Raw genomic sequence first — 12,795 nt, 5'->3', positions numbered from 1 at the left:
ACCAACCTACAAAGAATTCTGGCCTTTTATTTCCTACCAAATGCTTCCCTGGAGAACTCTGAATTAGGTGTTTCCGTTCTTTAGGGTAATTCTTGCATTTATAACTCGATGAGGAAAGATTTCCTCTGTCTCAGTACAGTAGGATTGAGTCACAATCCTAGGCTGTGGCCTGGGGGGTGTAGCCCCGTGGTAGGGCACTAGCCTTGCGTGTGTGAGGCCCTGGGTTTGATCCCAGCACTAAAAACAAACAAACAAAAAATACACAGGTCCAGAGACTAGACTGTGCCTAGTGCTGGGGGAATTAAGGCTTTCTTTCTCTTGTACTGTCCTTGCTCAAGGGTCTGGTGGAAAAATGACTTGAAGCTGAAGGAGTCTTTTTTTCAAAAAGATCTGAGGGTCACCTGCATCAGAGGCGCTGGGGATGTTAGTGAATCAGGCAAGTCAGCAGGCTCCTTTCTGTACCTGAGGGATGGGGCACAGGCAGGACTGGCGGGCATCCCCACCCTTAGGAGGACCCTGAGCTTGGTTTAAAGCTCTGCCCTGGTTGTCTTGAAATTTTCAATTTGTGAACAAAGCATCCCTGATTCTCACTTTGCCCTGGACCCTGCAAATTACAGAGCAAGTTTCACTAGATGGTCGAGAGGCCTCCCGCTTCTCTTTAACAACTAGCAAAATAACACTTCCGTGCGTCTCCTGGCTGGCTACAGGCCCGTGTCTGTCAGTGGGTGTGGGGTGGGGTCCTGTGGACCAGGAGAGCAGTGCTGCACAGGGAGTAAGCCCTGCTGTCTTTTCCAGGTGCTGTTCCACCCCAACAGCGGTGCAGCTGGAGAGTACGGAGCCCTGCAGACTGTCCGCCTGGAGAGGTACAAAGCCTTCTATATCACCGGTGAGTGGGGGCCGCCCAGCCCTGCCTCCTGCAGGCAGGAGCACCTGTGTGGGGGCTCTTGGGTTCTTACTGGGGCTTCCAGGAGTTACTGTGAGCTGTCCTCCTCCGAGGAGGTCAAAACACCTCTGACGGTGCCAGCCCCACGCCCAGGCCTGGCGGAAGGACCCAGCACGGCCCTCGAGACACCAGTACACCAACAAGGTCTTCCTGCTGGTTGCCTGAACTTCCAGCCGACTCCTAGCTCTCAGCACTTCTGGTCTGTTCCTTCTCATGTGAGAGAATGTTCCAGTGTGACGCTTTCTTTTTTCTTTTCTGGTTTGAGGCGTTGAACCCATGGGTGCTGTACCACTGAACCACATTGCCAGTTCTTTTTCTTTTTCTTTTTTGGTACTGGGGAGTGAATCCAAGGGCACTGTATCCTTGAGCCACATCTCCAACCCTTTTTATTTTATTTTATTTTTTATTTTGAGACAGGGTCTCACTAAGTTGTGGAGGCTGGCCTTAAACTTGTGACCCTCCTCTCTCAGCCTCCTGTTAGCTGGGATTACAGGCGTGGCCACTGCGCGCCGCCTGGCTTCCATTGTTGTACTTTAAATGCCAGTTTGGCTGGACATGAAATGGAAACCTAGAGATATTTTAAAGTGTAATTTACTTGACAATAAACTGTTTCAGAAAATAGATTTCAGAGGTTTATTTAGCAGACAGAAGTCTCTTTTCTTCTTGGTTCACTCCATTGCTCCTTGGATTCCTCTATGGCCCTTAAATGTATAGTTTAGAAATGTCATTCTTGAACATTTCTCAGAATCTTCCAGTGACTTTTTTCTGCCAGCTGAAATCAGACTCCCTGTCCTGGACCCGGGGCTTCCGGTCCCAGCTCTCCAAGAGCAAGATCCTTTGTCCTTGGCTTCCATGTTAAAATCCCTCTCGGCAACGAAGGTTCCAAACAAAATGCCTCCTTGGTTGTAAAACTCTCTCTTAACTTTCCAGGTGGGCAGGATTTGGAAAAGTCGTGTATCTGTCACATTGTCACCTATGATGTCATTTTTGCACTGGCTCTATTTCCTTGACTGGCTTTAAGCTCTCTCAACACAGAACTCAGGGCTGGTGGTGTATGTAGCTCATACGTGTCTGGCTTGCCCTGGGTTCCATGCCCGGCAGCACTAGAAGCCATCTGAACCCAGAATTCTTTAGGCTCTTTTATTTTTATTGGCCTGAAGTGCTTAACCCACGGTCTTGTACAGTAAGACAATGAAGATGAGCTGAGAGCGGTGGCACAGACCTATAATCTCAGCAACCCAGGAGGCTGAGACAGGAGGATGGCGCGTTCAAAGCCAGCCTCAGCAATGGCAAGGCGCTAAGCAACTCAGTGAGACCCTGTCTCTAAATAAATACAAAATAGGGCTGGGTTGTAGCTCAGTGGTTGAGTGCCCCTGAGTTCAATCCCTGGTACCAAAAAAAAAGATGAAAGAGCCCAGAGATTTCTAACATGTAAATGTGGGAATCCTAACATGTTTTAAAAAGAATGAATGAAAAAAAATTAAAAAGCCAAAAATCTGGGATAAGATGCAGATTCCAGTTTGATGTAGTTATTTAATGTTGGAGATTTTCAAAGAAATAAAACCAAAAATTATTTTCTCTGGGTGTAGGTCAGTGATCCCAGAGAAAATGTGGCGTGAAAAAACACAACTTTTTTTAAAATTTATAACTCAAGGGATATTAAAAATGTCACAAGAATCTTTGATTCTCTAAAACCCAAAACAAAACAGTCAGATATTTGCTGTGGTTTCAGATGAAAGTTCCTAGATGAAAATCCTTATATTACATGATCTAAGAGGTATGGGACTCCAGGCCGAGTTAATTTCAGAATAACCCTGCCAGAAGAGCCCTTGGCACCACGATAGTGGAATCATAAATGTCACTATGAAGTAATAGGCTGTTTAAAGAGATCACAATCAGACAGGAATTCCAATCCCCAGGGAAGGTCTTTTCCTCTGAGGAGCCACCAGGCACCCAGGGTAATCTGGGTGGGGACACTTGGACACCACATATTTGATAAGAATTGGGAACAGGGTGAGACACGAATGTGTTTGAATTCTTCCTTAAGCCCCCACCCCCACTGTGAAAAATTTGCATCCTAATTACTTAAAACTGCTTTTGGATAAGCTAGATAAATTGACATCTGCTACATTAGATTAGAGAACAATGTGTTCTTGTGTCTTGAGGATGCTGATGTTGTGGTCATGAACTAGGAGTGGCCTCTGTTTTGGTGTGTGTGACCTACAGTTAAGGTACCTCATCCCACCCCACCCCACCCTGCCCCGCCCCGTCCCATTAAAGTAATTAAGGCAAATTTCACATAGTGAATGGCATAGATCTAAAACGTGCAATTTGGTGAGTTCTCCAGTGTCTATGCCTGCACAGGTACCCCAGTGCTGTGAGTTACATTGACCATCTTCAGATGCTGAGCCAACTTGGTATTACCGGACAAACCCACTTAGTCATGATGTTGTATTATCCTTTTTATATTTTTATGGATCAGATTTGCTAAGATTTTGTTTTTAATTTTCCCTTCTTATCATGTCTGTTCGGGATTGGGTTTTTTCTGATCTCATAAAAAGAGTTTAAAAGTGTTCCCTTCTCTTCTGTTTTCTGAGAGGGTTTGTGCAAGATTGAATTCACCCATGAAACTTTGCCAGCTCCAAGATTTTGCCCTATATTTTCTCCTAAGAGATTTTGTCATTTTAGGCATTACATTTATATTTTTGATCTGAGTTAGCTTTTGTTTGTGGGTGTTAGGGAAATGCCCAATTTTCATTGTGTTACATGTTGATATCCAATTTTCCTCATACCATTTGTCAAAAAAGAACATTCTTTCCCCCATTGAATGGTCTTGTCACCCTCGTTGAATATTATTTATTTAATAATCAACATATTTGTAAGGGGTTTTTCTAGGCTCTCTCTTCCATTAGTTTATAGGTCTGTCTTTAAATGTCACTACCATACTGTTTTTTAAATTTTTTTTATGTAGTTGTAGATGGACAGCATGCCTTTATTTTACTTATAAATTTTTAATGTGGAGCTGAGGAACAAACCCAGTGCCTCACACATGCTAAGCAAGTGCCCTGCCACTGAGCCCCAGCCCTACCATACTGTTTTGATTATTGTAATTTTGTAGTTAGGTATGGAAATCAGGAAGTGTAAGGCTTTCAGCTTTATTCTTCCTTTTCAACACTGTTTAGGCTATTCTGGGTCCCTTGAGGTTCCATGAGGATTTTATAATGGGCTTTTATATTTCTGAAAAAAAAAATCATTGGGATCTTGGTAAGGGTTGCATTAAATATGTATGTCACTTTGAGTGGTATTGGCATTTTAATAATTTTAAGTCATTCATAAATATAGTATGTTTTTATTTATGTATTATTTAATTTCATTCAGCAATGTTTTATACTTTTCATCGTATAAGTATTTGCTTTTTTGGTTAATTCCTGCTTTATTCTTTTTTTTTTTTTTGAAATGGAACTGTTTTTATACTATCCTTTTCAGATTGTTCATTGTTAACATCTATAAATATAACAGATTTTGTGAGTGTGTGTGTGTGTGAGAGAGAGAGAGAGAGACTTGTAGGGTTTTCTGTATACAATATCATACATGAAAGAGATTATTGTACTTCTTCCTTTCCAATTTTGATTTAAATTTTTTTTCTTGTCTAATTGCTCTGGCTGGAACTTGCAATACTATGTGAAATAGATGTGGCAAAATTGGGTATCTTTGCCTTGTTTTAGAGGCAGCATGTGTAGGAAAAAAACTTAGGTAAATCAACATTTGAGTCTCTCTGACCCAGGTGATTTATTTAACTTTTCTGGTATCTTAGTTTCCCATATTTAAAATATGGTCAGTAATGTGGGTTTTTTTCTGTTTTTTTTTTTTATTATTATGAAAGGGTATTAAATTTGGTCAGAAGTTTTATGTACATTAATTGAGATGATCATGAGTTTTCCCCCTTTGTTCTATTAATGTGACATATTGCAGTGACTAACTTCCATCTGTTGAACCATCCTTGCATTCCAGGAATACATCTCAATTGGTCTTTTAACATGCTGCTTAATTTGAGTTGCTAGAATTTTGTGGAGGATTTGTGTCAATGTTCATAAGAGATTCCTGTCTGTGGTTTTCTTGAAGTGTTTTTCTGGTTTTGGTTCAAGGTAAATACTGCCCTCATAGAATGAGTTAGGAAGTATTCCTTCCTCTTCAATATTTTTGGAAAAGCTTGAAAAAAATATCAATATTAGTTTTTCTTTAAAATGTTTAGCAGAGTTCACTAGTGAAGTCATCAGGTCTAGGGATTTTCTTTCTTAATAGATTTCTTTTTTGCTTTGGTTTTGGTGATAGGGATTAAACCCAAGTCTTCATGAATGCTAAATAAACACTGAAACTCTGCTACACCCAAGCTTGTCTGTAGATTTTTGATTACTGATTTAGTCATCTCCTAATAGTTATAGGTTCATGCAGGTTTCATATTTTTCTTTATGATTTAGTCTCGGGAGGTTTTATGTTTCTAGTAATTTGAACATTTTATCTAGGTTATCCAGTTAGAGGACATTTAATTCTTCATAACATGCTCTTATACTTCTTTTTATTTCTTTTGGATCATGAGCAATATTCAGCTGTCATTTCTGATTTTAGTAATTTGGATCTTCTATTTTTATTACTCTACCTAACTAAAAGTTGTCGATTTTATCACTTTTTTCAAAGGACCAACTTTTGGATTCACTGATTTTTTTCTTCATTTTTTGAGAGGAGGATATACTAGGGGTTGAACCCAAGGGTGCTTAATCACGGAGAAACATCCTCAGCCCTTTTTTAAATTTTTATTTGAGACGGGGTCTCACTAAGTTACTTAGGCTTTGCTGAGTTGCTGAGACTGACCTCAAACTTGTGAACCTCCAGCCTTAGCCTCCCAAGTCCCTGGGATTATAGGCATGCATCGCTACATCTGGTTATTGTTTTTATATTCTTTATTTTATTTATCTCTGGCCTACTCTTTATTATTTTCTTCTGCTTTCTCTAATTTGTCTTCTTTTTTTCTAGTTCTTTAAGGTGTAAAGTTAGGTTGTTGCTTTACAATATTTCTTGATTTTTATTTTGTTTCATTTTATTTGAGATGGGGTTTCCTTTTGTTGTCCCTAAGTGTTCCAGGCTGGTCTTAAACTTCTGGGCTTAATCTTGCTAAGTTGTTTAGGGCCTTTCATTTGTTGAAAAAGGTCTAACTCAGCCAGGCACTGTGGTGTGTGCCTGTAATCCCAATGTCTCAGGAGGCTGAGGCAGGAGATGCAAGTTTGAGGCCAGCCTCAGAAAACTAGCAAGGCCCTAAACAACTTAGCAAGACTCTGTCTCAAAATAAAAAATAGAAAGGACTGGGGATATTTCTCGGTGTTTAAGCATCCCTTGGTTTAATCCCTATTACCAAGAAAAACAAACAAACTTCAGTCCATTGAATTGCCTTGGTTCCTTGTCTAAGATCAGTTAACTGCATCTATGTGGATCTATTTTAGGGCTCTGTTCTGGTCCATTGATCTATTTTTATTTTCTTTCACCAATACCACAGTCATGATTATTGTAACTTTGCAGTAAACTTTGAAGTCAGGTAGCCCTCTGACATTTTTATTCTCCTTCAATATCTTATTAGCTATTCTGAATCTTTTGTCTCTCCAGGTGACCTCCAGCATCAATTTGTCAGTATTCACAAAACAAATTGCCAAGATTTTTATTGGGATAGCACTGAATACGTGGAGCAAGTGGTGGGGAAACTGTCCTCTTGACCATCCTGAGTCTTCTTGTCCATGAATGTAGATTCCCTTTGTAACTTGATTTCTCTCATTAGAGCTTTATGGCTTCCTTCAAGTAGTTAGTATAGATATTTTGTTAGATTTATACCTAAGTATTTTATTTTTGGAGGATGCTACTATAAATGGTATTGCTTTTAATGTCGCATTCTACCTCTTCGTTGCCTATATGTACGAAAGAGACCAACTCTTGGGTATTAACCTTGTATCCTGTAACCCTGATGTAATCTCTTCTTAGATCTGGGATTTCAGAGGGTTGATTCTTTCTGATTTTATGCATAGACAATTACCTTATCTGTGGATAGACAGTTTCATTTCTTCCTTCCCAATAGCATGCCTTTTATTTCCTTTCTTAATACATCAAACAAGACTTCTAGTATAATGTGGATCAAGGAGCAATAAGAAGCAATATCTTCATCTATTCCTGCTCTTAGCAATAAAGTCTCTAGTTTTTGACTGTGAAGTATGTCAGCTGTAGGGTTTTTGTATATGATTTTTTATCAAGTTGTTTGCTGAGTTTTTAAAAAAATAAAGAGTGAGTATTGGATCTTGTCAAATGGTTTTTCCGCATCTGTTGGTTTGATCATGTCATTATTCATTAGCCTTTGAGGTGATGGATTCAAGGAATTGATTTTTAATGTTGAACCAGCTGTGCAGACGTGGGATAAATCCCACTTGGTCATGGTGTGTACTTAAAAAAAATACATTGAGGGCTGGGGTTGTGGCTCAGTGGGAGAGCGCTTGCCTCGCATGTATGAGGCTCTGGGTTCGATCCTCAGCACCACATAAAAAATATGTAAATAAAAATAAAAATATTTTAAAAAATACATTGATAGGTTCAATTGCTAATATTTTGCTAAAGATTTTTTCCATCTATGTACATAAGAGGCATTGGTCTGTAGTTTTCTTTTGTAATACTTTTGTGTGGATTTGGTGTTAGGTTCATGCTGGTCTTATACAATGGGATAGGACTATATCTGTCCTCTGTGTCTATCTTCTGGAAGATACTGTAGAAAATTGGTGTCATTTCTTCCTTAAATGTTGGGTAGAATTCATCCCATAGCTTGGATCTGGAGTGTCCTCCCAAGGCTCAGTATTGAAGGCTTGGTCCCCAGTTGGTGGTGCCATTGTGAGGTGGTGTCCAGTAGGCCACTGGGGCATGCCTGGGAAGGGTAGGTCTTGTCCCCAGCCCTTTCCTGCCACCATGAGATGAGCAGCTTTGCTGGGCTGTGCCCTTCCACCATCATGTTCTACCTCATCTTAGGCCAATGGAGCCTGCAGACAGTGGACGGCAGCCTTTGAAACCATGAGCCACAGTCAATCTTTTATTCTTTCCTTTAAGTTGTTTTACTTAAGAATTTTGTCACAGCAGTGAACCTGACTACCACGTCACTTATGCCTGGTATTTTCTGTCCTGGAAGTTTATTATTATTTCAATTTATTTCACAGATACAGGCCTCTCCAGATTGTCTGTTTCTTTGTGTTGTGGCAGTTGTCTTTCAAGGACTTGGTCTGTTTTTGTCAAGGTTATCATACTTATGTGCACAGGTTTTTTCATAATATTTCTTTATTGTCTCTTCAATGTCTGTGGGACATTAGTACCGATGTCATCTTTTTTATTTCTGATATTAATGGTTTGGGTCTTTTTTCCTTAACCTGGCTAGAAGGTTATCAAAACAAAACAAGGTTAATAAAAGAAATTAATCTCTTAATAAAACCAGTTCTTTGTTTTATTGATTTTCTTTATTTATTTCTTGTTTTCAGTTTCATTGATTCCTGGTCAAAATTTTATTGTTTCTTTTCTTCTGCTTACGTTGGAATTAATTTCCTCTGCTACGTCTAGTTTCCTAATAAAGAAGTTAAGTTGTTATCTTTAGGTCTTTTTTTCTTTTCTCATGTATGCATTTAAGACTATAAGTTGCCCTATTAGCACTTCTTTCATCCCATACCACCAATTTTGATGTTTTATTTTCATTTTTCACTTAGTTACAGATATTTTAAAATTTCTCATGAGGCTTGTCCTTTGACTCAAGTATTATTTAGAAGTGTGTTGTTTAATCTTCAAATATTTTGGGATTTTAAATCTTCCAATTATTGATTTCCAATTCTGTTTCATTTTGGTCTGAAGGTAGACATTGTATGATTTTTATTCTTTCATATTGTTCAGGTGTGTGTTATGGCCCAGAATATAATTTACATTGGCACATTAGTCAGCTTTCCGTTACAGTAACAAAATGCCTGAGATAATAAAAAGAGAAAAGATTTATTTTGACTCAGTTTCAGGTTTCACTCCATGATTGATTGGCCCTGTTACTTGGGGCCTGTGGCAAGGCAGCACATCATTGCAGGAGTGTGTGGCTGCTCACTTTGTGGTGGCCAGGAAGCAAAAAGAGAGGGAAGGGACAAGACAGAGGCATCCCCAAGTCCCCTTAAAGGGCATGGCCCCTATGACCTCAAACCTCCCGGTGGGCACCAGTGCCGATGGCACTATGGGCTGGGGACTAAGGGTCTAACATATGTGTCTTTGGAGGACGTTTAAGAGCCATCCTATTGCACTTGGTGTTTCATATGCACCTGAGAATAACGTGTGATCTCTTGTTGTTGAACTGATTTATGGATTTTCGTTATATCCAGTGGGTTGATGGTGTGGTTGAACTCAGCTGATGCATTGGCTGATTTTCTGGCTGCTAGATCTGCCGTTTCTGATGGAGGGATATTGAAGTCTCCTGCTATAACAGTGGGCCCATCTATTTTTCCTTTGTGGTTTTATCAGTTTCTGCCTCACGGATTTCGATGCTTTGCACAGTAAGGGTTGTTCTGTCTTCTTGGGGAACTGACTCTTTATCATTATGTGATGCTCCTCTTCATCCCTGACAACTCACCTCACTCGGAACTCTTCTGAATCAACATAGCTATTCTTGCTTTCTTTTGATAAGTGTTAGCATGATACATCTTCCCACAGCCATTAACTATTCATCCATGTGTCTTTCTATTCAAAGCAGGTTTCCCATAGACAGCATGCATTTGAGTTTATATATATTTTAATATTTATTTTTTAGTTGTAGTTGGACACAATACCTTTATGGTATTTATTTATTTATTTTTTTATGTGCTGCTGAGGATCGAACCCAGGGCCCTGCATGTGCTAGGCAAGCACTCCACCGCTGAGCCACAATCCCAGCCCCTTGGGTTTATATTTTGATCCATTCTGACAACCTTTGCCTTTTAATTGATGCATTAAGATCATCAATGTTTAGGCGATTTTTAAAACTTTTGTATTTATTTATTTTTATTTGTTCTAATCAGTTATAGATGACATCTGAATGCTCTTTGATTCATTGTACACAAATGGAGCACAAGTTTTCACTTCTCTGGTTGTACACAAAGTAGGGTCATACCAGTCATGCAATCATACATGTACCTAGGGTACTCATGTCCCTCTCATTCCACCATCTTACCTAGCCCCATACCCCATCCCTTCCTCTACATTCCCTTTATCCAATCCAAAGTTCTTCCACTTGTCCCATGTCCCCCCATTATGTAACAAATACAGAAGTTTTAATAAACTGTGTCAAAAATCACCTTACCTGGGGCTGGGGATATAGCTCCGTTGGTAGAGTGCTTGCCTTGCATGCACAAGGCCTTGGGTTCAATCCCCAGCACTTCCAACAAAACAAAACAAAACAACAACAACAAAAACCACCCAAAACCAAAAACTGACCTTTGTAGGTAAGATTCTTTTTGCCTATTCTTATATTCCACTCCATTTCTGCCTTTTGTGGTTGTAACAGTATTTTTAATGATTCCATCTGCTTTCCTTTCTCACTATGGCAGTCATACTTTTTAAAAAAGTCTTTCTTAATGGTTACCCTAAAGTTTGTAATATACAGTTGTAACTAGTTCAAGTCCACTTTCAAACAACATCACACCACTTCAAAGGTAATGCAAGTCCCATATAATAAAAAAACATCCCAGTTCCTTCCCCCGTTCCCTGTAGCAACGCTGTCCTTCATTTCATTTAAGCATAAGCAAATGTGCATCCTAAGCAAATGTGAGCAAATACATGGTTGATCTTACAACTTTGAAGAAACATCAAGAAGGAAAACGGAAGTTTTTAATTTTACCTTCACTTACTGCTACTCCAGTGCTGCGAGTTTATGTAGATACGAGTTTCTGACTTACATAATTTTCTGTCATTCTGTAGAACTTCTCGTGACATTGCTTGCAAGGCAGGTCTACCAGCAAAACCTTTTCTTAATTTTTGTTTGCCTGAGGAAAAGTCTTTAATTTTTCTTTTACTTTTGAAAGAATTTTGTGGGGTGCAGATTTCTAGGTTGGTAGTTTTCTTCTGTTATAACTTTAAATATTTTCTTTCACTCTCTTCTTTCTTGCATGGTTTCTGAGAAGGTGAAATTTTTATAATTTTTATTAAGTGTAGTTCTTTTCTTTGATCCCTACCCCAACCTCTTTCAAGATTTTTTTCCTTTTTTTTTTTTTAATTTAAAATAAGTTTTCCTCCTGTGCTGCTGGAGATCAAATGCAGAGGCTTGCGAATGGTAAGCGAGTGCTCTACCACCGAGCTACACCTCAGTCCTGCAATTTGAATATTATACACTAGGTATAGGCATATTTTTTTCCTTTTAAAACTGAAATTGATCAAATCATACTGTTTTATCGTGTGCATATATCAATAAAAATAAAAAAAAAAACTGCCTGATATCCTCTGACTTTCCCGGATCCGTGGCTGGTGTCTGACATTAGATTGAGGAAATTAAGACTATACTTTCAGGGATCATTTCTATAGTATGTTACTAGATTGAGGAAATTCTCAGTCATTATTGCTTCAGATGTTTCCTTTGTTCCTTTGTTTGCCTTCTCTCTTCTGGTATCCCAATATGTGTATGTTACACTCTTTGTAGTGTTTCCACAGTGCTTGGGTATCTTGTTCTGCTTTTAGCTTTTTATTTCTTTGCTTTTCGGTTTTGGAAGTTTCTATTGAAACATTCCCCAACTCAGAGATTCTTTCCTTCATTATAGCCAGAGTACTCATGAGCGCATCAAAAGTATTCTGCATTTCTGCTAGAACGTTTTGATCATTAACTTTTAGATTTTATTCTTTCTTAGACTTTCCAGCTCCCTGCTTACATTACCTGTTTCTGTGGGCTGTCTACTTTATTCGAGCCTTTTGCACATTAGTCAATTATTTTAAATTCCCAGTCTGATAATTCCAACCACACTGCCTTATCTGACTCAGGTTTTGATGTTTGCTTCATGATCCTGGTACTGCAGATGGAACCCTTTGCCTCACATATGCTAGGCAAATACTCTACCACTGAGTTATATCCTCTTCCCTTTTTTAAAAAAATTTGAACCAGGCATGGTGGTGCATGCCCACAATCGCAGCAGCTTTGGAGGCTGAGGCAGGAGGATTGCAAGTTCGAAGTCAGCCTCAGCAACTCACCATAGCCCTAAGCAACTTAGTGATACTCTGTCTCAAAATAAAAAATAAAATGGGCTGAGGATGTGGCTCAATGGTTAAGTACCCCTGGGCTCAATCCCCAGTGGCAGACCCCCAGATAGGGTCTCACTAAGTTGCCCAAGCTGACCTCGAGTTTTCTGTGTTTCTGCCTTGGCTTTCCAAGTAGCTGGGATTATAGGTATGTACCACCACGCTGAGCAGTGATTTTTTTTCTTGATAACTGAACTAATGTACCAGATAAAAGAAACCTTGGTGAATGTACATTTAGTACCATGGTGGTTAAGAAGCAGGGAAAGAGGAAGTGTCCCTAGTTCTGTGATTAGGGCCCAATCTTTTGGAGAGCCTGTGCCTCCGACTATGATTTTCACAAGTGCCACGTAGCCTTCCCCTGCCCCTCTCAGGTGGAATGGAGAGTTGAGTTATTTCCCTTCCCTTAGTTGGTTAGGCTCTTAAAAAAAAAATTCAATAATGTAGGCACTGGGGAAATAGTTTTTCCTGAGTGCAGGCTATGTTAAGATGAATAGAATGCTCTGGTGTATTTAAAGATTGTTGCTTTTCTTCTCCCTCTTCTGGAAGCATGAGGGGAT

The 12,795-nt window shown here is 39.4% G+C and overlaps 1 protein-coding gene and 1 pseudogene across 9 annotated transcripts in view; both read left to right on the top strand.

Annotated features, from left to right (window-relative positions):
• Positions 1 to 12,795, top strand: part of Arsg (arylsulfatase G) — a 117,344-nt gene that overhangs the window by 100,199 nt on the left and 4,350 nt on the right. For all 9 annotated transcript variants that reach the window (XM_046422662.2, XM_046422664.2, XM_046422663.2 and 6 more), the window contains one exon: positions 796 to 886. In XM_046422662.2, coding sequence (XP_046278618.1) covers positions 796 to 886 — 91 coding nt within the window. The remainder of the gene's footprint in view (positions 1 to 795; positions 887 to 12,795) is intronic.
• On the top strand, positions 11,503 to 11,569 carry LOC124078057 (small nucleolar RNA U3; annotated as a pseudogene).

The sequence above is a fragment of the Marmota monax genome, unplaced genomic scaffold, assembly GCF_021218885.2.
Source record: "Marmota monax isolate L192 unplaced genomic scaffold, Marmota_monax_Labrador192_F-V1.1 WCK01_AAM20220418_F8-fsc00173, whole genome shotgun sequence".
NCBI classification, from domain to species: Eukaryota; Metazoa; Chordata; class Mammalia; order Rodentia; family Sciuridae; genus Marmota; species Marmota monax.
The sequence above is the reverse complement of the archived record's forward strand: the minus strand, read 5'-3'. Positions and strand labels throughout refer to the sequence as shown.